The 21648-nt window shown below is 45.0% G+C and overlaps 1 protein-coding gene across 1 annotated transcript; it reads right to left on the bottom strand.

The window, feature by feature from the left end:
• Nucleotides 1-1689: 1689 nt before the first annotated feature.
• On the bottom strand, nucleotides 1690-20159 carry NOL7 (nucleolar protein 7). Its single transcript, XM_063450515.1, has 8 exons — nucleotides 19933-20159; nucleotides 17834-17894; nucleotides 17512-17570; nucleotides 14590-14634; nucleotides 14332-14388; nucleotides 4459-4580; nucleotides 3875-3952; nucleotides 1690-2094 (listed from the first exon to the last, which is right to left on the bottom strand). Exons 1-8 carry the CDS (start codon nucleotides 20118-20120, stop codon nucleotides 2030-2032), a joined length of 675 nt encoding a protein of 224 aa, XP_063306585.1. The 5' UTR covers nucleotides 20121-20159; the 3' UTR covers nucleotides 1690-2029.
• Between the last annotated feature and the right edge of the window lie 1489 nt (nucleotides 20160-21648).

Genomic DNA, 21648 nt, shown 5'->3' on the forward strand with positions numbered 1-21648 from the left:
GTAGGTGTCAGTATGTACAGTGTTAAATACAGAGATATTGTCAATTGTGCGCTGGGGGCATGTTGCAACAACAGCACACGTAACAGTTGCAGCCCAGAACTATTGTAATGTAAATTCTGTGCATAAATGAGGTCTGTTGTCAGCGTGCACACCACACTGACAACAGACATTAAAATATAACTATCCCTTCCCTCCCTCAGTGTGTATTTAACCCCTTAAGGACGCTGGAGTGCAGCATATAACGTCCCCACGTCCTTGGTACTCACCGGGTCCCCACCGTACCCCCAACGGCAGTCGCGATCCTGGGGTCTGCCTGAGAGGTCAAAGCACACCCCTTCTGCCCAATCTGGGCCTTTCTGGCCATGTGATTGCAGGGTCCTTGCGATCACATGGCCGGAATAGCCGGCTTATGCAGTGCCTGCAGGGGGACTGTCTGAGCTCTCAGGCTGTCCCCCTAAAAGCCTGCAAAAAAGTTTTAAAAGTTGGTAAAAGTGATTCAAATGTTTAACAAAGTAAATAAAAGTAATTTGAGAGATAGATATATATATATATATATCTATATGTTATTTATATAGCGCCATCAAATTCCGCAGCGCTTTACAATGGGTGGACGAACAGGCGTAGTTGTAACCAGACAAGATGGACACAGAGGGGTTGAGGGCCCTGGTCAATGAACTTACATGCTAGAGGGAGTGGGGTAAAATGACACAAAAGGAAAGGATAGTATTAGACTAATGACAGTTGCAAAATTAACGTTCAATTTAGTTTTTTTGCTTTTTCCACACACAAAACAAATATGAATGCTAACTTTGACCAGTCTTTGTGACTAAGTGACTACTAAAAAAAATCTGGACATAACCCATTTGTAATACCTTGGGTTGGCTACTTTTGCAAATAGTATGCCATCATGGGGGTAATTTTCATTCCTGGGCTATCATATGGTCTCAAAGGCAACATAACTAATCTTGCAAATTTCAATGTGTATATACTGAAAAATGTAACAGGCTATATTTGACCCTGTAACTTCTCAAAACACCATAAAACCTGTACATGGGGGGGGTACTGTTTTACTTGTAAGACATCACTGGTTACAAATATGTGTACTTTATTGCAGTAACAGCGAACAGTATTATGACATTCAGTTAAAATGCCATTCAGAACTAAAAAAAAAAAAACTCAATTTCTCACATTTATTCATATTAAATTATGTTTAATATATAAATATTGGATGTAACATTAAAGCCCTATTTCACTTGAACAAAATGATATATATATAATAAGTGTGGGTGCATTTAATATGAAAGAGTTGAATTATGGATGAAGACATAGCGCAAATTCCAGGTTTTGTTTACAACTTTTTTACAATTGGCTCAGTCAAAGGGTTAAATAAAAAAATAAAAAAAAACACTCCCCCCTTCTATCCCCTTGGCAGCTCAGAGCACATGCATGTACTCTGAGCCAGCAATATTGTTCAATCATAGGCTTCTCTATGAGTGTACTGCGCACAACCCCAGTTACAGAGGTGGGTGCAGAATTCAAGGTAAGCAAAACCTTTTATTTGCAGGTTTTACTGGAGATCGAGAGGGAGGACCTTCCCCATAGTGCCCAATAGGGCATATTACATTGGAAAGGTATCCCCCCTCAAAAGGGATAGAGTAACATTTTAAACAGAGAAGCAAACAATTGGGGTAAGAAGCAACAGATTGATACAGTATATCAATTTAATCATCAAAAAGAAAACAAAACAAGTAATTATGTACATTTTGCTCAGTGGCATTTTATCATTTGTACAATGTATACGTAGTTGCATGTATGTTGTACAGTTTCATATATATATATATTTTTGGCCACTGTGGAGGAACCATGTGAATGCCTATGTATCCTTGAAGAAGTTGTATTAAATAAAACAGCAAGACTAGCCATTCTGGATACAAGACAGAATTAACTGGACTAGTCCTCTTTGACTTGTAGATTCCCGGAGTATTTCTTTTCTATATTGTAGTCCATCATCTGTCTGCCAAGATTGCCTTCATATCTTCCTTCGGTTTTTAAAACTTTGCATGAACTTTTCTGCCCTTCTTTTCTCATCTTTCGCTAAAAGAAAAGTAATGGAAAAACACATTAGTTTGCTTCCATATTTATCTGCGTTTTTATGAAACAGTCCACAAATGTAAGACTTTCCCCAAAATGATATCAAATATATTCAAATGAAAGAAGTCAACGCATACTTTAGAATTTCTGAAAACAGGATGTATGCCACTGGTAGTTTAAAGTTGGACAGTGTATAATTATTTTAGTTAAATAATTGGAAGAGATAAGTTTACCAAATATATATGTTTTCAAAACATAAAATAATCTAAATATAAGCTCTTACGTCCTGCAAATTTGCACAATACAATAACCAACTAAAAGGTAGTTATGGGTGTTGGTGGTAGGTGTGTGTGTGTGTGTGTGTGTGTATACATACACACAGTGATAGATATATCTCACAGAAGACAGACAATTCCCTAGAACAGATCAGCTTAAAGTATGGAGAGAAAAAGCAGGGCGTGCACTGCCACATGTCTAAACTAAAGGAACACTGAGCACCATAACCACTACTGCACATAGTGCCACGGTACACGTTATTTACCTGGGTCTCCAAACCTCTACAACAAACTTCCAGTTAGCCCGACCAAGCCAAGTCTGGCCCGGGAGAGCCACATTCATTTACTGACATCTTCAGCTGAGCACTCTCAACCAATGAGTGCAGCCCTGCACAGCCAGTCTTAGCTCAGTGGCAGGAGAGTTGTCAAACTGCTTTCAAATGGTTTGACTACTTACTCAGGATTGCACACTCCTGTCACCATAACTACCATAATGCATACTTTACATTTATTTTCTCACCATTTAAAAACCTAGTAATCTCTCTCAGGGGAAAAAAAAAAAAAAAAGGGTTCTAATATTTAATAATACTCACTTAAAGAAGTAGTCTAAGCACCATAACCACTATGGCTTTTTGTCATGGTTTGGTGTTAGTAGGCAACAGACGGTATCTGCTGGTTCATCATCAATTTTTGAGCTGCTGTGCTCCTAACGCTGCATTTGCACTTTGCAGTACAGGGCTAAACATGAGCACCCAGAGCACAGGTGCCAGAAGAACCTCCAGTTTAGTCAAATGGTTTCACACAAAACTGAGGGAAGGCGCCAATAGACTACAAGTACCATCACCACTTCTATGAGCTGTAGTGGATACAGTGTTCAGACTGCTTTTCTAAGCTTATCACACAAGCAGTGCTTGGTGGCAACAGCAAGGGGCTTTTGGGAGTCCACCTCATGAAGAGCAGATTGCAGGCTCTCTTCTTTGTTGCTGAATAACAAAGAAATAACTAACCGATAATCAGAAAATTAGTTCTATCCCATTGAACTATGCAAAAAGGATGTCATACTAATAATACTTCATCAATGCTCATGTATTAATGATGACCACACAATACAAAAAAAAAAAAATCATGATTACTGCACACATAGTGGATTTCAGTATTGTAAATGGACATTGAAGTTGGAGCTAGTTCTACACGTTTTTACTTTGGATACTCCACTCACCATGACACTTTAGTTTTTTGAAGTGGTCGTGGTAGAATGACCCAGTATGTGCAACATTTAAGTATGCAATGATACTCTGCACTCAGCTAACGCTCTCAGGCAATGGGTGAATAGCAGGATTGGCAACTGGCTCCTTCTACCAGATATTCTATGAGGTTTGCTGCTCAAGTGTGTCCATTTAACAAGCGATTAAATGTATTTAGAAACTAGTACTATTAAAACATGAGGAATTTTTAGAATCAAATATTCTAAAAACACAGAAAAAAAAAAAAATATTCAAAATACATACCCCAAGTATTGTCGGTAAATTGTACCGCTGGCCTCTTAACATCACCAATTTTGCTTGACACGGAGAAAAATTCACTGGCTGTTAAAATAATAAGAAGAAAAACAATAATTAGTGGGAGGAATTAAGTTCGTTCATTGCCAAAACACACATCTAGACAAATTGAATTGCAAAAAAAAAAAAAAAATTATATATATATATATATATATATATATATATATATATAATATATAATATATATTTGTGGTCATGGCATAAAGCTGTAGCATTAGTAACATAAGACAAACAGGGAATGGAAATGTCAGTTGGTGTGCTGGAACTGACGAGGTAGAAGGCCTGAAATAAAAGAGGGCCCTACCTTATGAAATGCTTATAAAAGGAGGTGTGGTGGGTGGGACAATTCGCAAATATTGCAAGATAAGGGAATAACATCTGAAACATTTAATCTCATGAACACTTCCATAAAGGGTGAACTAAAACATGAACATGTAACAAAAGTAATTTTAAGGTTTTTAACTTAAATCATTGCTAAGTTTAGACTAAATATTATTATAGTAAGAATATATAAATAAAATTTAGCTGTTTACCTGTTGTCCTGTTCTTCCATTTCCCATACAACGTCTTCTGAATAAATGTTTTTGCTCGCTCTTCCTGCACATTTAGCAGATTGTAATCTTCCAGGCGCACTACATTATAGTTGTCTTGAAGTCTGTAATTAATAAGAGGGAGTTCGTATAAGAATTTACATTCTCCTGGAAGGAACAATTTTAATGTTTGCCATAAGCATGCCTTGGAGAAAGAGGTTATTTTGCAGTACGGTGGGAGATAGAATTAAAAAAAGGTAGTATAGCTAAACCTATAAGTTACGCGCCTATATGTTGATGCACTTCCACTAACTAAGGCAGGCACCTGAAGCTTCCGTTGATAATATTGTTAACTAATCTAATTGTTCTGATTGAGTTTAATGAGCACATCTCTAACTGTGTCCACTTATTATGCAATATGCTCCTGCACTGTTATCGCATGTTAAATGTTACTACACTCACACCTTTAACTATAGCACCTACAAGCAGAGAAGTTCCATGTAAAACACCCTACTGAGGCCCTGACTTAAGATACTGAAATTGCAATAGGGCTATCAGAACAATCCACGCTACACTGTAATGTTGCATCAATACTGAATGTCGACCAGCTCACTTATGCCACTTATCATTTTAGCCGTTACTTTTAATTTTTATACCCGTTTCTCCACAATGGCAAAATTTTAGAATGTTATCTACGTCAACGAACCATCTTGTTTTGACATAACCTATTATAAGAGATTAAAATTTTTAAATTGTGCATGCATACAGGTCTACCCCATTGTTATACGTGTTGCAAATTGGCTTGAGGATTGCCGTCAGGGTACCTCATGCTTGTATGTTATTTTCGATATGCACTGCAAAAATAAAGAATTAAAAAAAAAAAAGGTAGTATGGTTTAGAAGCTAAAACCATTTCCTTTTCCCATTCTATTTATTTGCCTGCTAAAAAAAAATCCTGGAGGATTTACGTACAGCTTCTCTCAATACAAGGGATATCTGTTCTGGTAATATTGGTAAATTACAGGGCTGATACCGATAATCTGTAAAATGCTGAATATAGGCTATAGTTATTGATCTATTCCTAGTTGATAGCCTTAGTAATCCAGAATATAGACTAGCACATATTTTTTTAGAAGGTATAGTACCAGACGTCCAATAGCTTTATCAAAATTTGGGAATTTTAGGAACTCTGGAGGGGAGTTTTAAATAGCCACATTTGTGGAGTCAAAAAGGTCCCGGCAGAGGAACAATTGTATTATTTTGCTTATGTAATCCCAAAAATGGTTAGATCTTCAGGAGCGATAGTGCCTGCTGATCGACAGCCCCTCCAGCAAAAATCTGATTTGCCTGAGTACATTTTTGCAAGACATCTGGAGAATTGTCTGTAGACAATCTTTGTATGATTTTCTAGATGGTTTGTACAACAGGTTATAACTTCAAAAGAGAATGCTAACTCTGTCTCCCATTGAATCATAAAATGAGTTTATGGGTAGGAATAGATACCAAATAGGAATAGCACGAGTTACCGGATGGCTTTGTGTGACTCATGCTGACACAGTTGAGTCAGTAAGGTATTTGTTGGTCTTGTATTAAAAGGCAGTTAAGGGGCGTGGCCTGGACGCTGAAGAAGATGGCAGCATAGACCTAGAGCTCCCTGCAAGGCTCCGCTAAATTACCGCCTAAAGCACACTTTCACCCCGAAAATGGGCAAGACAAATCGACCCTCTCAACCCCCTAAACAAGCGGATACCCCCAGGAGGTCTCAAAACCCCTCCATGAGGCAATTCTTGACCGCACAAGCGGACGCAGACTCTCAGGCCTACACGAGCCAAACGGCCCCAGAGGACCCACTCCCACTCACACCAAACGGAGACGGGATCATGGCGGACAACCTGACTGCCAATCCTGCCACCCACCACCCAGACTGGATGGAAATGCTACGCAACTTACCCACGAAAGCCGACTTAAAAGCGGCCAACTCGGAACTCCGCACCTCCATCTCAACGGAGCTTCAAACGCTCAAGGAGGAAATCCGAGGCCTACACCAGCGGGTCGCCCAAGTGGAGGCAGACTGCGACCACATGTCAGCGGCGCAGTCTGCGAACACGGACACGCTAAGACTCCACACCCTACAACTACAGCAAATGGCGGGCCATATGGAAGACCTGGACAATCGCGGCAGGAGGCAGAATATCAGAGTCCGGGGGATCCCGGAGGAAGCAGACAACTCCGCCCCAGTGCAGACCACGCTGACCGGCCTTTTCAATTCCATACTGGGCCGCACACACCATGATCCCATTGACTTTATAAGGGCACATAGGGCTCTCCGGCCCAAAGGTCCGGAAGGGACCCCACTGCGCGACATCATATGCTGTTTGATGAGCTACCAACTCAAGGAGGACATACTCAGAAAGGCCAGGGACGCAGGAACGGTGCACCTTGGTGACACCGAGGTACAACTTTTTCCCGACTTGGCACCAGCCACGCTGGCATACAGGCGAGCACTACGCCCCTTCACCAAGCAATTACAAGCAAATAAGCTGCGCTACCGCTGGTGCTTCCCCACGGGGCTACAAGTACAGACACTAAACGGCCCCTTCCTGATGAAGGACAGACAAGACCTGAATGTCCTAGCAGCAGAACTCCATATCACGCCGGCACCCTTACAGTGGCCGGACCCGCTAGCACCATACACGCCTGCTCGAGGGGCTCCACCCCAACCACAGAGTACGCAGACCCGGAGAACTACGCGGCAACAGGCGCTGAGGCCCAACTTTGAGGGGACCGACGACACACGCCAAGATGGCGGACGACACCGGCCGACCACCACCAGTAGAGACTACCCTGACACAATCGCAGAATCCTAACCAGAAATGGACTATCACAACTCACACGGACTCCCCACACCTGGACACGAGGAATGCCCACCTTATGGACTATACCTAATGTTCTATCTAGAACTTTGAATCCCCTCCTTCGGAGACACCCGCCTTCGGAACTAAGAAACCCCGGGTGCGGCCCGGACTTTGCAAATCATTCGATATACCGCAGGACTGCCGCCCCCGGCCACGACCGAGATGGCGCTCATATAGAAAGACTCGCAAGTATATGCTGGACTCTTAACACAGGACTGGCTAAACCACCTGGGGAGGGGGTGGAGGTTGAAGGGTGGGCAGGTACAGCCAAAAAGGTAACAGACAACGCATGGGCCGGGAGGGAGACGGGCACAAGATGAGGCCGACTGGGCTGGGCAAACGCTTCTCCTACACCGGACCCGTGATGACCCCAGCAGGAGCGGACGGGAGGGGAGAGGCGTGGGCCCGGTTCACTCGGGAACTGACAGGGCCACTATTGGCCCGTAGAGGAGGAGGTTAGAGGAGGGAGGAGGGGGGGGACATTCCGTGAGGCCTAGAGAGCAGATACACAGGAAAAGGGACCGTAGGTCACCCCATGTGGACCACCTCGCACACAGGCCCCAACACATGCTCAAGCCACTCATGATACCCATCCAGAGCACGGAAGAGCTGGCAGGGCACAGGGACACCTATCACCACGAGCTAGGGTAACTGGGAATAACTGGAGTCAGGGGGTGATCTATAGCCAACTTTGTAGGTATTAGCATTAGCATAACTATTATATTACGGCACCATCATCTTACTGTGGAAGGGGAGGGTGAGCGGGGGGGTCGGCCGGCCCACAAAGCCGCGCAGTAATAACTTGGATGTTTATGAAGGTTTACTTGTGTTATTATTTATTGTTTCTTGTTCTTGTGTTACTTGAAGATAGGCCCAGGGTGACGATTCGACTGCAGAGATGTCCATAGGCGGAGACAACCACCTACGATCACGACTAGAGCCACTGAACAGGGAGGCAAGGGAGGCAGACGTTCCCAGACCACCCAGACTAGGAAGAGATCGAGAACCGGACCACTTGGGGAGGAGTTTCCCACGTGGTCACGACACTTCTCGGTGTTCCTCCCACACCCCGACGGGATAGGCGCCACATTCAGGTGAGAGGGGCACTGGGCGCGCAACACGGCCCAGGCCCACGCAGACACCTCGACGCCATAACCCTAACGTCACCCAGGTGACGGTTACTTCATACACTTATTTATCCCCTCACTTCCCAACACCCTCCCCACCTTCCCCACCCCCCTCCCATCCTACGTCCCGAGACCAAACGACTGAAGACATAGACACACACACAGCCACACATCAAACATGTCACTCACACCAGCAAACCTCACATTAGTGTCCATTAATGCCAAAGGGCTTAATAAACCTGAAAAGAGGTCGACTACACTACGCGAACTCCACACTTTAAAAGCGTCCATAGCCTACATACAGGAGACCCACTTTAGAGAAGGGGCACGACCCCGCTTCTACGACCACAGGTTCCCGAAGGGGTTTTATAGCGATTTCCAGGGGGGAAAGGCACGGGGGGTCGCGATCCTAATGCACAAGAGGGTCCCCTTCCTAGAAGAAGAGATACTGACGGACAGGGAGGGCAGGTACTTATTTGTGAAAGGGAAGATAGTAGGCCAAACCTACACATTCGCCAACATCTACGCCCCCAACCAGAGACACTATAGGTTTCTATCCCGCACATTGCGCAAACTCCAGAAATTTGCGGAAGGGGTACTCATCCTGGGGGGCGATTTCAACGTAGCTATGGACCCAAGATGGGACTCCTCATCGGGGACATCTCATATCCCGACCCAACACTTAAAACTCTCCTATCTAAACAAAAGCTAATTGACTGCTGGAGGGCCCACCACCCTGATGAAAGGGATTATACTTTCTTTTCCCACCCCCACAACACCTACACCAGGATTGACTACTTCTTTATGACTCACTTCCACCTCCCATTAGTTGAGCGAGCGGAGCTAGGCACAGTGACGTGGTCGGACCATGCACCAATCTCCATCACGATAACGTCCCCGATGCACAGACCAAGGGTGACCAAATGGCGCCTAAATGAACACTTGCTAACGCAACCGGACATTAAGGCGGACATTAGCACCGTACTGAGAGAATACTTCACATTAAACACACCCGAACAAACGACACCGACTATACTATGGGAGGCCCATAAGAGCGTAGCGAGAGGTCACTTCCTCCAAAAAGGAGCCATGCTGAAAAAGCGTAGGGAAGCGGAGATATCCGCAATACTCACCGAAATCCAGGAGATACACACAAAACAAGGGCACCCAATCACACGCACTACAAGACAAACTTCTTACACTCCGCAGGGCACTGACCCAACTCCTACTGAAGAGACATCTCAGGGACGCATTGCGACACAAAGCGTTCTTTGCACTACATGGTGACAAAAGTGGCAAACTACTCGCTAGGATGCTAGCAAAACGCAGACAGCAGACATACATAGAGCGCATTAGAGACGACAAAGGCACATTACACCGACTATCCACGAAGATCCAGGACATAATTAAAACATACTATGCCAACCTATACGATCTGCCCCGCCCACCGACGAACGCCTGACGAATAAAATAAATGACTCTCTCACTACACAAGACCTACCCTCACTAGACAAAAACACTGCAGACCTCCTAGAAGAGGAGATCACGCTGGAAGAATTGGCCCTCGCAATAAAACAGCCGAAACCGTGCAAAAGCCCAGGCCCCGACGGCTTACCCCGGAGCTACTACAAAACATTTGCGGACATACTCTACACCCCCCTAGTAGACACATACAACGCTATCAGGGCGGGACACCACTTTCCCAAACAATCACTCGCAGCTCACATCACCATCCTCCCAAAAGAGGGTAGGGATGGGGACCACTGCGGAAACTACCGACCCATCTCTCTCATCAACTGTGACCTTAAATTTCTGGCCAAAATACTGGCCAACAGACTGCAACCACACGTGCCCCGCCTGGTACACCCGGACCAGGTGGGGTTCGTGTCGGGGAGAGAGGCACGGGACAACACTATGCGCACCCTCACTCTGATACACAGCCAGAAACACGCTCACGGGGGCCTCCTCCTGCTGTCCACGGACGCGGAGAAGGCCTTCGACAGAGTCGGATGGTCATACATGTTTAGAACACTAGCACACACCGGCATGGGCCCCAGAATTAGAGGCTGGATAGAGGCCCTATACACACAACCATCCGCACAGGTAGTGGTGAACGGGGCACTGACAACGGCATTCGAAATTCGAAATGGCACCCGTCAAGGCTGCCCCCTATCCCCATTGCTTTTCGTCCTCGCACTGGAACCACTCTTACAGGCCATCAGGACAAACCCAGACATCACAGGGGTGACGGTGGGTAAGACCCACCACAAAATCGCGGCATATGCAGACGACATGCTATTTTACATATCGAACCCGGAGGTTTCTCTCCCCAACATCTTGAAGGCACTACATGACTTCGGGACCATATCTAATTTAAAAATCAACAACACAAAATCATCCATACTTAACATCAGCATACCGGAACACAGGACAACACACATGCGACAAAGCTACACCTTTAGGTGGGCAGCACACAAGATCCGCTATCTGGGCATCTGGCTAACCAGAAAGGCAGGAGACATGTACGGGGAGAACTTCACACCGATGCACGCACAGCTACACGCAGACATGAGGGAGTGGGCATACCCACACATCTCCTGGCTGGGCAGAATACAGGTGGTCAAGATGAACTTCTTGCCACGCCTGCTGTATCTGTTCCAGACCATCCCCATAACAGTTCCTCGTTCATTTTTCACCACACTACGCTCCGCTCTGGGCAGATACGTGTGGGACGGGAAAAGACCCAGGATAAGCCACAACACACTTACACTTCCCAAAAACAGAGGCGGTTTAGCCCTCCCGGATTTCCACTTGTATTACAGAGCCTGCCACCTCCTGCGGATACTGGAATGGTCCAAGGAGGGGGTACACAAGCTCTGGAAGCAAGCAGAGGAGGGAGAGGCAGGGATACCGACAGCGATAATACCATGGATACCACCAGGATCAGGGAGTAAGACGCTAACACAATCACAATATGTGAGGGCTACCATCCAGGAATGGCAGAGGGCGAAGGGAAAACACAACCTGTCAACGCACCCCTCACCCATGCTGCCTCTGACATACAACCCTGAGTTCCCCCCAGGTCAAGACCCGAAAGCTTTCAGGGCCATAATTCCAAACCCCTTACCCAGGCTCAGACATATCTCCAGACCCGACGGCATTAAAACCCTGAGGGAGCTTAGAGGAGAAGCACCAATCACATTCCTGACGCAACTCAAATACCGACAGCTACGCCACTACATTGCCACACTCCCTCAAGGCACATCGCTCACGAGAACCCCAACGGCATTCGAAAGGGAATGCCTAGAACCCCAACCATTAGCACATGGAGTCTCTTTTCTATACAACCTACTACTGACTCACACACCAACGGCCACACCAGGCTTCATGGGAAAATGGGAAGAGGCACTAGGGCACACACTTGACGAAGCTGCATGGGGAAAAATCTGTTACCTCACACACCACTGCGCTAGCTATAGCAAGACTCAGGACACGGCATACAAAATCATGACACACTGGTACCGCACGCCAACGTCTCTACACGCGATCTCCCCGACACACTCTCCACAATGCTGGAGATGTGAAGCAGAGAGGGGCACACACCTGCACATTTGGTGGGAATGCAAGAGAATCATCCCGTTCTGGCAGGGAATCCACAAGATGCTACAACTGTTCTCAGATGACCCACCCCCCTTTAAGCCCGCAGAAATGCTCCTACACCATACTAAGATATCGAGATTCGCATACAAAAAAAAAAAAATCGCTGTCCATACGAATACTGAACACGGCCAAATCCATCATCCCCAAATATTGGAAACAAACCACAACCCCACCACTGACCACTTGGTACGCCCATATGGAAGACCTCCGAATCCTAGAGGAATTCCAACACACAGCAGCAAACACACAACAGACATATTATAACACGTGGACACATTGGATATTACAGACCTCAAAACCAGACTTTACGGACCGCTTGAGACTGATAGACAGGAACGAACCATAAGGGACTACAGACACACCCGACACCCCCCTAATTCCATGACCCCAACCCTCTATCCTCGACCTCTCCTACACACCCAGACCAAGAAGGACCAAGTCTACGACCTAGAAATAACAGATGGGCCTGACGGGAGTAGCAGACCGATCTAGAAGCTAGCATAGGTAACAGTTGCCATAGGCAAGCTGGCGCTAACTGACACCCCTAACCAGACACTCTGAGAGGGCACAGAGGAGGCAGGGACAGACACGGTCAAGCTACGCGACAATAGCTGTTCCACACAAGACCTGACAAGGCACACAATCATATGTACCCCGACCTAGAATAGACAACACTAGGCCACAGGCGGCTGACAGGTGTAAGCCCAGCACACACTCAGATAACATCACACCTGTCAGAGGACTCAAACGCAGCACCCCGACTCGAATGTCGAGTCCCGGCTGGCAACGTCTATACTCAAGCCTAGACTCAGGGCGGAGATACCACAACTTCCACAGACCGTTAGGCCGACCCTTAGGACCTCCTACTACCCAAGGAGTGACTGCGCTGCCCACATTAGCATCTTGGAGCAGAGGGTTTACCAAGCCAGGAGTGGTAAAGGTTTTCCTATGTGCAGCTGTTCCAGAGACTTGAAATGTCTAGATATGTTGAACATAATGCTATCTAAAGGAGACCGGTCTGTCTCTCTCTTAACACTTTACCTATGGAGATCACTCGAGGCCTGCGAGCCAAAATTAAGAACAGACTATGAACGGGCCTGCGTGCCCATGCGTACATGTGTGAGCTAGAGACCTGCGAGTCTCCATGTTGAATTTCTACGTTTGACACTACTTATTCCAAAAATAATAAAAATTATATTTACAAAAAAAAAAAAGGCAGTTAAAATAATTCTTAACGCATGCATTGCACAACACGTACATATTCAAATCTTTCGACTTTATCAATGGAAACGTTTTGTCCAATCTCCCCAAAAGAGAATGCCCCATATGGACAACAAGGGAACATACAGATTGTCTGTGCCATACCAAAGGTTTTATTTTAAATATTCACTAATTAATGCTCAAACAAATTAATATTTTTGTAAAGTACATAAAAAGATAAGGCAGTGAAGGATAGCAGTACAATGAGTATTTACCACACCTCTGTTGGATCGGCACATTTCAACTTGTTCTCAAAATACCACCACCTAAGAACAAATTAGTGACTCAATGTATTCCTCTCTTTGAAATATTTACTTAATTATTCACTAAAGTGATGTAATAAAGATTTAATGGGCCAGTTTTATACAACCACTTCACAATTATAAATATTCATTTTGTTTATCAATGTGCCATTATGTATGGTACAAAAAAAGGATAAAGACAATACCTAAAAAGATAACTGAAACTGCTGTCAGCCGATTGTACAAACTTTAGTAACAAATGGGTTATTGTGGTTGAGTGAGAGGACACCTGTGTTCACAAGCTTATTTAAAAGGGAAGATGTCTATACAAGCATTATCAGACATCCAGAATAGTTTGACTCATTCAGGTGTGCATGGGTTAACATTGTACTATTCTATGATGCAGGCCCCTCTAAACATGGGACTTTTACATTTAAAGCCTGGATAGCTGAATGAAAACCATAGAAAGCTTAGACGATATACCCAGTTTGGCTATCTTGGCCATACATTTTAAATTCACTTTGAATTCTCACTTTAGTGAATAACAATGCTAGAGTTACGGTTACCTAAAGGCATATAATTATTATTACTAGAATTTATAAAGTGCAATCATATTCGGCACCACTATGCAATTATCAGAGAAAGTAAGGCAGGTATTCAAAGACCACATTACCTTTTTTTAGGACGCAATTTCTTTTCAAGCTTCTTGTTGGTTTGAGATTTTGGTTGACTATCATTTGGTTGACTATCATCTATAAGAAAAAAAACACTTATTTAACTGCAGATTGTTTTAACATGATACTCCATAACAACTCCACTGATATAAAGTTGTTATGGTGCCCAGAGTGTTCCTTTAAGTCTTACAACATTATGTTCGGAAGATATCTTTGATTAAATGTAAAGAGAAAAAAACAAGTTAGATAATGCTAACCTACCTTTTTCCTGAAAAGTTTCTTTGTCTTCAGAATGCTCTAGTCTGGAGATAAAAACAAACATATTTAAGTGCTACCTTTCCGCCTCAGCCCAGACTTTCTGTAGCTGTCCAATCACAGACTTCCCAATGCAGCTCAATGACAAGTCTTTGCAAGGCATGTGCTCTGAGCTATTGCGGTTTCTTGGATTTTGCTCCATTGAGCTAAACAACCACGAAGTAGCATAGCCTGTTTCATGCTTGAAAGCCATGGGGGTGTAACAAGGTTAATTTTAAAAAGTGCTCATTTTTATTGAAATCCAAACTTTGTGTAATGAGTGTGTCCCCTTTTCCATTTTATAAAGAATTTCAGCAAGCTAACGTGATTTAACGGGTCCGAAGTACCCTTTAAATATAACGTGGGAGTAGAAGAATGAGGTTATTAAAGGAACACTATAGTCACCTAAATTACTTTAGCTAAATAAAGCAGTTTTAGTGTATAGATCATTCCCCTACAATTTCAATGCTCAATTCACTGTCATTTAGGAGTTAAATCACTTTGTTTCTGTTTATGCAGCCCTAGCCACACCTCCCCTGGCTATGATTGACAGAGCCTGCATGACAAAAAAAAAACTGGTTTCACTTTCAAACAGATGTAATTTACCTTAAATAATTGTATCTCAATCTCTAAATTGAACTTTAATCACATACAGGAGGCTCTTGCAGGGTCTAGCAAGCTATTAACATAGAGGATAAGAAAATCTTAAACAGAACTTGCAATAAAGAAAGCCTAAATAGGGCTCTTTACAGGAAGTGTTTATGGAAGGCTGCGCAAGTCACATGCAGGGAGGTGTGACTAGGGTTCATAAACAAAGGGATTTAACTCCTAAATGGCAGAGGATTGAGCAGTGAGGCTGCAGGGGCATGTTCTATACACCAAAACTGCTTCATTAAGCTAAAGTTGTTCAGGTGACTATAGTGTCCCTTTAAAGAACAGGTTAAGAAAGGCAGTTTGCCAACTGGTTGAATAGAATACTAGCACAGTATGGTGCATATGCTATTCCATACAACTAGTGGGTAAATGGCACGCTGTTCACGTTGTTAACCCCTACATAGACCAAGGCTCCCAAATGACGGTGCTGGACGGCCAAACTCCACCACTGAGTATAGTTTTATGACAACAATTCACAATCAAAAAGATGGTGATTGGGGGGCGGAGCCGAACCGGCAATCTGAACGGTCGCACACTGCATGAGCTCCTGTAGTGCAGGGCCAAAAATCGACGATAACCTGCTGGAAACTACCCACAAATAGGCTACTTGAACAGATGACCGATGGGGGTTATCATGGTCCCCGCCGGACAGGGTACCCCGAGCACCGCAACAAGCGACAGGCACATTAGACTCCCTACATGAAGCGGAGCAAGGGGCCACCAAGAGAGTGTCGGACAAGCGATGGCAACAGCATGCTAAAACAGAAACCGTAGACCACACAAAAGACTATCGCATTAATTTTTTACCACTTTTGGGCCAAGTTAGCGGCACACAGCCTGACACACCAAACCGAAACCCACCCGCGAAGGTCAGAGCCGTCGGCAGAAGGAGGACAGGGGATACTCACCAGGGCAATTCGATGGCCCCTACTCTAAACCTCCACGTCAAGGACCCTCCCGGACCGGGAGCAATGCTGGGCATGACCCAGGAGATGCCAGCCACACTGGCGGAGAGTGATAAGGCAAATATGTAAGCGACCGGCTAAACACCTCCGAACCACCCCACAAGGGGCAACCCTGGGCCACACAGGCTCCCAGGCTCTTGGCCAACGAGCACCAGCTCCCACATGGTTCCGGGGCAAGGGAGGACCCCCACCCCCAGAGCGGCAGGGCTCTCCCCTGCGGAGACAGACTCCAAGCGCAAGACCCGAGCCCAGACTGTACCCGACACTCAGCGGTTACCAGACCTGCAGCAGCAGCACAGCACTCCGGGTGCATCCTACCAAACATCGCATCTGCACGGCCAACCATCCACATGGACCGAGCATACAGAGGAGCCTCAGCCCAACGACGCCTCACCTGATCATGCTGGACCCGACCGAAGAAAGGTACCTGACACAGGCCAGCAAGAGGGAGACAGAAGACACCAGTGCGGGACTCACATGGCAAACCTCAGTCTGGCCCCAACGGGGAATCGTCTGACTCTACAGAAAAGCGGAGGACTCTCCCATCCCTGGCAAGCAGCTCCAAATGCACCCGTAATAGACTTAAAAAGTTTTTTTACAAGTGCCTATTTTTAATTTTCCTTTATTACTCTATGGTTTTATTTCTTTTTCCTTAAAATAACTGGTTGCCGACCTGAGCCTACAATTACACTACGAAATCAGAGGCGCACCAGGGATTAAACCCGCTGCAGCATATCCCTACCATTTGTAATTCACACTTGTGTAAAAGCTAGACTAAGCATGTACGACATAGACTGAATGTTACTCTATGATACCCAAAATTAGCAGTCTGGATATACCAGCGAAGTTACCCGTTAGTTATGAGACAGAATTAGCTGTCAGACCCTCTACTGTTTACTACTTAAACAAGTGAGTTACTTAGCAAACTGTTTGTTATAGTTCAGACATAACTGCCTAGCTTATCATTATGCTCTTCAAAACAAAATATGTGCAAATTCTCTATGCCACGGTTTCACCTATGTTCAAATATAAATGCACGCTGTTGTGGCGTATGACTATCCTATGTACTCACCTGCACAACAAAAATAAAGAATTATAAAAAAAAAAATCATGGTGATTGGAACCAGTATCACCACAAGAACGCAAAGATTTATTTTTTTAATAGCAAATATGGATCACATACCTAAATAGTGCACATAAATGCAATGGAGACATTTTTATATATTTTTTTTTAAAATAAAGTTTACAAAAAGGTACTTCACTCACTGTTGCTCTGGAAGTGCAGTTAAATCCTGAAGGATATCTGTGGAGAGCAATTTCCTTTTCTACAGAAAATAAAAAGAATTTAAAAAAGTTTATTGACACAATGTGCAACTAAAAACATTAGCACCTCATTATTTGCAGCAACAATGTAGAATGAATGAAAACCAGAACAAGTGTGCAAATCAGAACACACGGAAAACACTGCTTTTAATGAACAAGCTACTTCTCTAAAAGTGAATGCCCCACACTGAATATTAATTTAAATACACACTTGACTCTTCAAAAGGTAATGCACCAGTTCATAAACTCAAATTTAAGAACATACCTTTTGTTCTTTAAACCTTTCTTCCTTAAGTTTCCTCTTCTCTTTTAACAGGGCCTTTTCTCTATCAAAAGAGAAAATACACATAATTTACATACAAGGGTCATGTTACCGGCTTGCCGCATGCTTTAGCAATAAAACTCTTACCCCAAACAATTATTAAAAAGGTATTAAAAAGCATGTTTCATGTAAAGAGGGCTGTCAATAAAGGGCCAAATCATGTGCAAATTTCTAAGGAAAAATGTGTGACATAAAATAACTGTCCACCTCTATTTTGTGATGAACAATACAAAACACAGATTCATTTTGTGTGTACTGTTTTTAGTTTGAAAACCTATGAAAAACAATAACAAAATATACATAATTCCTAATGTTTAAAGCGGCTCTGACACCACAATATAAAAAATGAGCATTTCATAACGATTGAATCTTTATGTAATACTCAGATTGACTGTGTTGGAATTTCACTGAAAGGCGAACCAAGTCAAAATATCTACGGAGATAAAGTAGTGACTACTTTGTTGAAGTATTTTTCATCTGCTCAACAAAAAGCGGAGCTACCTTTTGTCAAGCTTATCATTTACCCTCGCCGTCACTAGTGACAAGTGTAGGGGGAAGAAAAAAAAAATATAAACAATAAATCTCTTTCAATGGAGGATGCAGGGATCTTGTGGACTCTCCATAGGCAGATTTATGTAAGTAAATCCCACCTTTTCCTGCCCCCCATGGCTATGTTATTGGTGAAAGAGCTGCTTTATTTATCCCACCATTGTGTAATTTCAAACTTGAACCACTAACTTATTAAATGAGTTGTAAGCAGGCTCCTTGGAATATGTATTATAAATGCCCACAAAAAGTAATCAAACCCAACTCCATACATTTCTCTTAAGCAGTTATCACGCAGAGGATTCAAACACTGCCATTCTGTAATTAATTTGGAAAGTATAAAAGATGTGGTAGTAATTAAATTGTCTACCATCTGCTGACTTGAATTAAAGTAACATTGAGGTACCATAACCACTAGAGCCCACTGTAGTGGTGATGTTCACACAAATGCAGAAGCATCCCATGGGAAGAAGTCAAACCGTTAGATTTAGATTTGACAATTTACCTGGATGACAGATACAGTGACTGCAGCCCTTGATTTTGGTATTTTCCAGCAAAAGGAGGCAAACTAACCCTGTAGTTCTTTGCAAGGCCACGCAGGACTGCGCTCATTAAATGAAATTGCCAGATGAGTTTTCTCAGCCAACAAATGTGGCCTTGGATTATCTGTGCTATCTTCTAAAGAAACATCAGGCTTGTCCTTCAGGAAAAGACTAGATGCGATGTGGGCGCTCAGATGGCCCAGGTAAAATTATAAACTGGTGGATACATTAGACGTTGAGCAGCACCACTCATGATTTTAATACTGATAGAGATATTAAAATATATAAATGCTGTTGTGCAAAAAATATTTACAATCTACAAGATTGTCACAATTAGCACAAAACATTACATTGGTTAACAAAAGAGACTGGATCACATTTAACCCCAGCATTATCAACTGTACACACAGAAAAACATCCCAAAGTAAATCAAATGAATGCAATGTGGAATACAACAGATACAGTGACTGATCAATGTCTGCCAGGCTCTATCACTGCCACAGGAGGGGGTCCAGTGACTGGTCAATGTCTGCCAGGCTCTATCACTGCCACAGGAGGGGGTCCAGTGACTGGTCAATGTCTGCCAGGCTCTATCACTGCCACAGGAGGGGGTCCAGTGACTGGTCAATGTCTGCCAGGCTCTATCACTGCCACAGGAGGGGGTCCAGTGACTGGTCAATGTCTGCCAGGCTCTATCACTGCCACAGGAGGGGGTCAGTGACTGGTCAATGAAGCACTGCCAATGGGGGGAGGGAGAGGTCAGTGACTGGTTAAAGTATCCCTGCCATTAGTGGGAGGAGGGGGGTTTGAGAGTGGCCAGACTCTATCACTGACCGGTTATTGAATCTCTGCCAGGGGGGAGGGAGGGGGGATAATGACTGGTTAATGTCTGCCAGGCTCTATCACTGATAATGGATGGGGGGGGGATATTGACGAGTTATCGGTTATTAGTACCGTCTGGCTTCTTGCTGCCGTTTCCTGGCGCTCTCCACCGCCTGGCTCTTTGCGGTCTGAAATGTAAGTTCTTCAGGCGCCTCTTCATCCCCCTCACTGGAGGAGCCACGCTCCTGCTCCGGGCCCATGCTGCCGCTCTGTGTACTGATACTGCCAACAGGAAGCGGAAGCGCAGTGAGTTCCTGCATGCCGCACTACAGCCGCTCGTCCCTGAGCTACAGCGACCCCTCCGGCCGGGAGGATCAATCACGCTACAGAACCTAGAACATTTATATTGAATGTAGAGTGTGCATTCTGGGTTCATGGCTACTCTCTATCTGTAACACCTGCAGCTTAATGGAATAAATCCTGTGCAAACCAGAACACAGCTAAATATGTCATTATTAACTAAAGGTAAACACTGACTGCTTATCAGGTCAGAAAGAACATTTATTTTTAACAAAACTTCACTTTTTTTTCCTAACTGTTACATAGTTACATATCTGAAAAGAGACATGTGTCCATCAAGTTCAGCCTTCCTGGGTTTGTTTTTGCTGTTGATCCAAAAGAAGGTCCCCCAAAAAAACCCTGTCTGAAACGCTTCCACTATTGCAACAAAATAGGAAAAAATGATTCTTGCTTTCAGAAGTCAGATCTCTCATTAGATCAGGAAGCTATTACCCCACTAATTATTATTATATTTACATAGCGCCAACAAATTCCGCAGTGCTGTACATGTGTGGACTAACAAACATGTAATTGTAAGCAGACGAGTTGGACGCACAGGAACAGAGGGGTTAAGGGCCCTGCTTAATGAGCTTACATGCTAGAGCAGTGATGGCGAACCTTTTTGAGCCCGAGTGCCGAAACCGCAATACATGCCAACTTTTTTTTCCTTAAAGTGCCAACACGGCAATTGCGTGTGTGTGTGTGGGGGGGGGGGGGTGCGTGTGGGGGGGGAGGGTGCGTGTTGTATGTGTAAATGAGGGGTGCTGTGTGTGTGTATGAGGGGTGCTGTGTGTGTGGGGGGGGGGGGGTGCTGTGTGTGTGGGGGGGGGTGCTGTGTGTGTGGGGGGGGGGGGGTGCTGTGTGTGTGTGGGGGGTGCTGTGTGTGTGTGTGGGGTGCTGTGTGTGGGGGGGGGGTGCTGTGTGTGTGGGGGGGTGCTGGGTGTGTGTGGGGGGAGTGCTGGGTGTGTGTGGGGGGAGTGCTGGGTGTGTGTGGGGGGAGTGCTGGGTGTGTGTGTGGGGGGAGTGCTGGGTGTGTGTGGGGGGAGTGCTGGGTGTTTGGGGGGGTGCTGGGTGTTTGGGGGGGTGCTGGGTGTTTGGGGGGTGCTGTGTGTTTGGGGGGGTGCTGTGTGTGTGTTGGGGGGGTGCTGGGTGTGTGTTTGGGGGGGTGCTGTGTGTGTGTGTGGGGGGTGCTGTATGTGTGTGAGAGGGGTGCTGTATGTGTGTGAGAGGGGTGCTGTGCTGTGGGGGGTAAGGGGTACTGTGTGGGGGGGTAGGGGTACTGTGTGTGGGGGAGTAGGGGTACTGTGTGTGGGGGAGTAGGGGTAATGTTGTGGAGGAGTAGGGGTACTGCTGGGGGGTAGGGGTACTTCTGGGGGGCAGGGGTACTTCTGGGGGGTAGGGGTACTTCTGGGGGGGTAGGGGTGCTGCTGGTGGGGTGGGGTGGTGCTGTGGTGGGTAGGGGTGCTGCTGGGGGGTGGGGTGGGGTGTTGCTGTGGTGGGTAGGGGTGG

Source organism: Pelobates fuscus, chromosome 4 (assembly GCF_036172605.1).
Source record: "Pelobates fuscus isolate aPelFus1 chromosome 4, aPelFus1.pri, whole genome shotgun sequence".
Taxonomy (NCBI): Eukaryota; Metazoa; Chordata; class Amphibia; order Anura; family Pelobatidae; genus Pelobates; species Pelobates fuscus.

Coding starts and splice junctions, on each gene's coding strand:
- NOL7 (XM_063450515.1), bottom strand. CDS start 20,120: ATGCAGGAACTCACTGCGCTTCCGCTTCCTGTTGGCAGTATCAGTACA. Junction 17,895..19,932: donor CGGCAGCAAGAAGCCAGACG/GTACTAATAACC, acceptor CTCTTTTGATAG/AGAAAAGGCCCTGTTAAAAG. Junction 14,635..17,511: donor ACTGCACTTCCAGAGCAACA/GTGAGTGAAGTA, acceptor TTTTATCTCCAG/ACTAGAGCATTCTGAAGACA.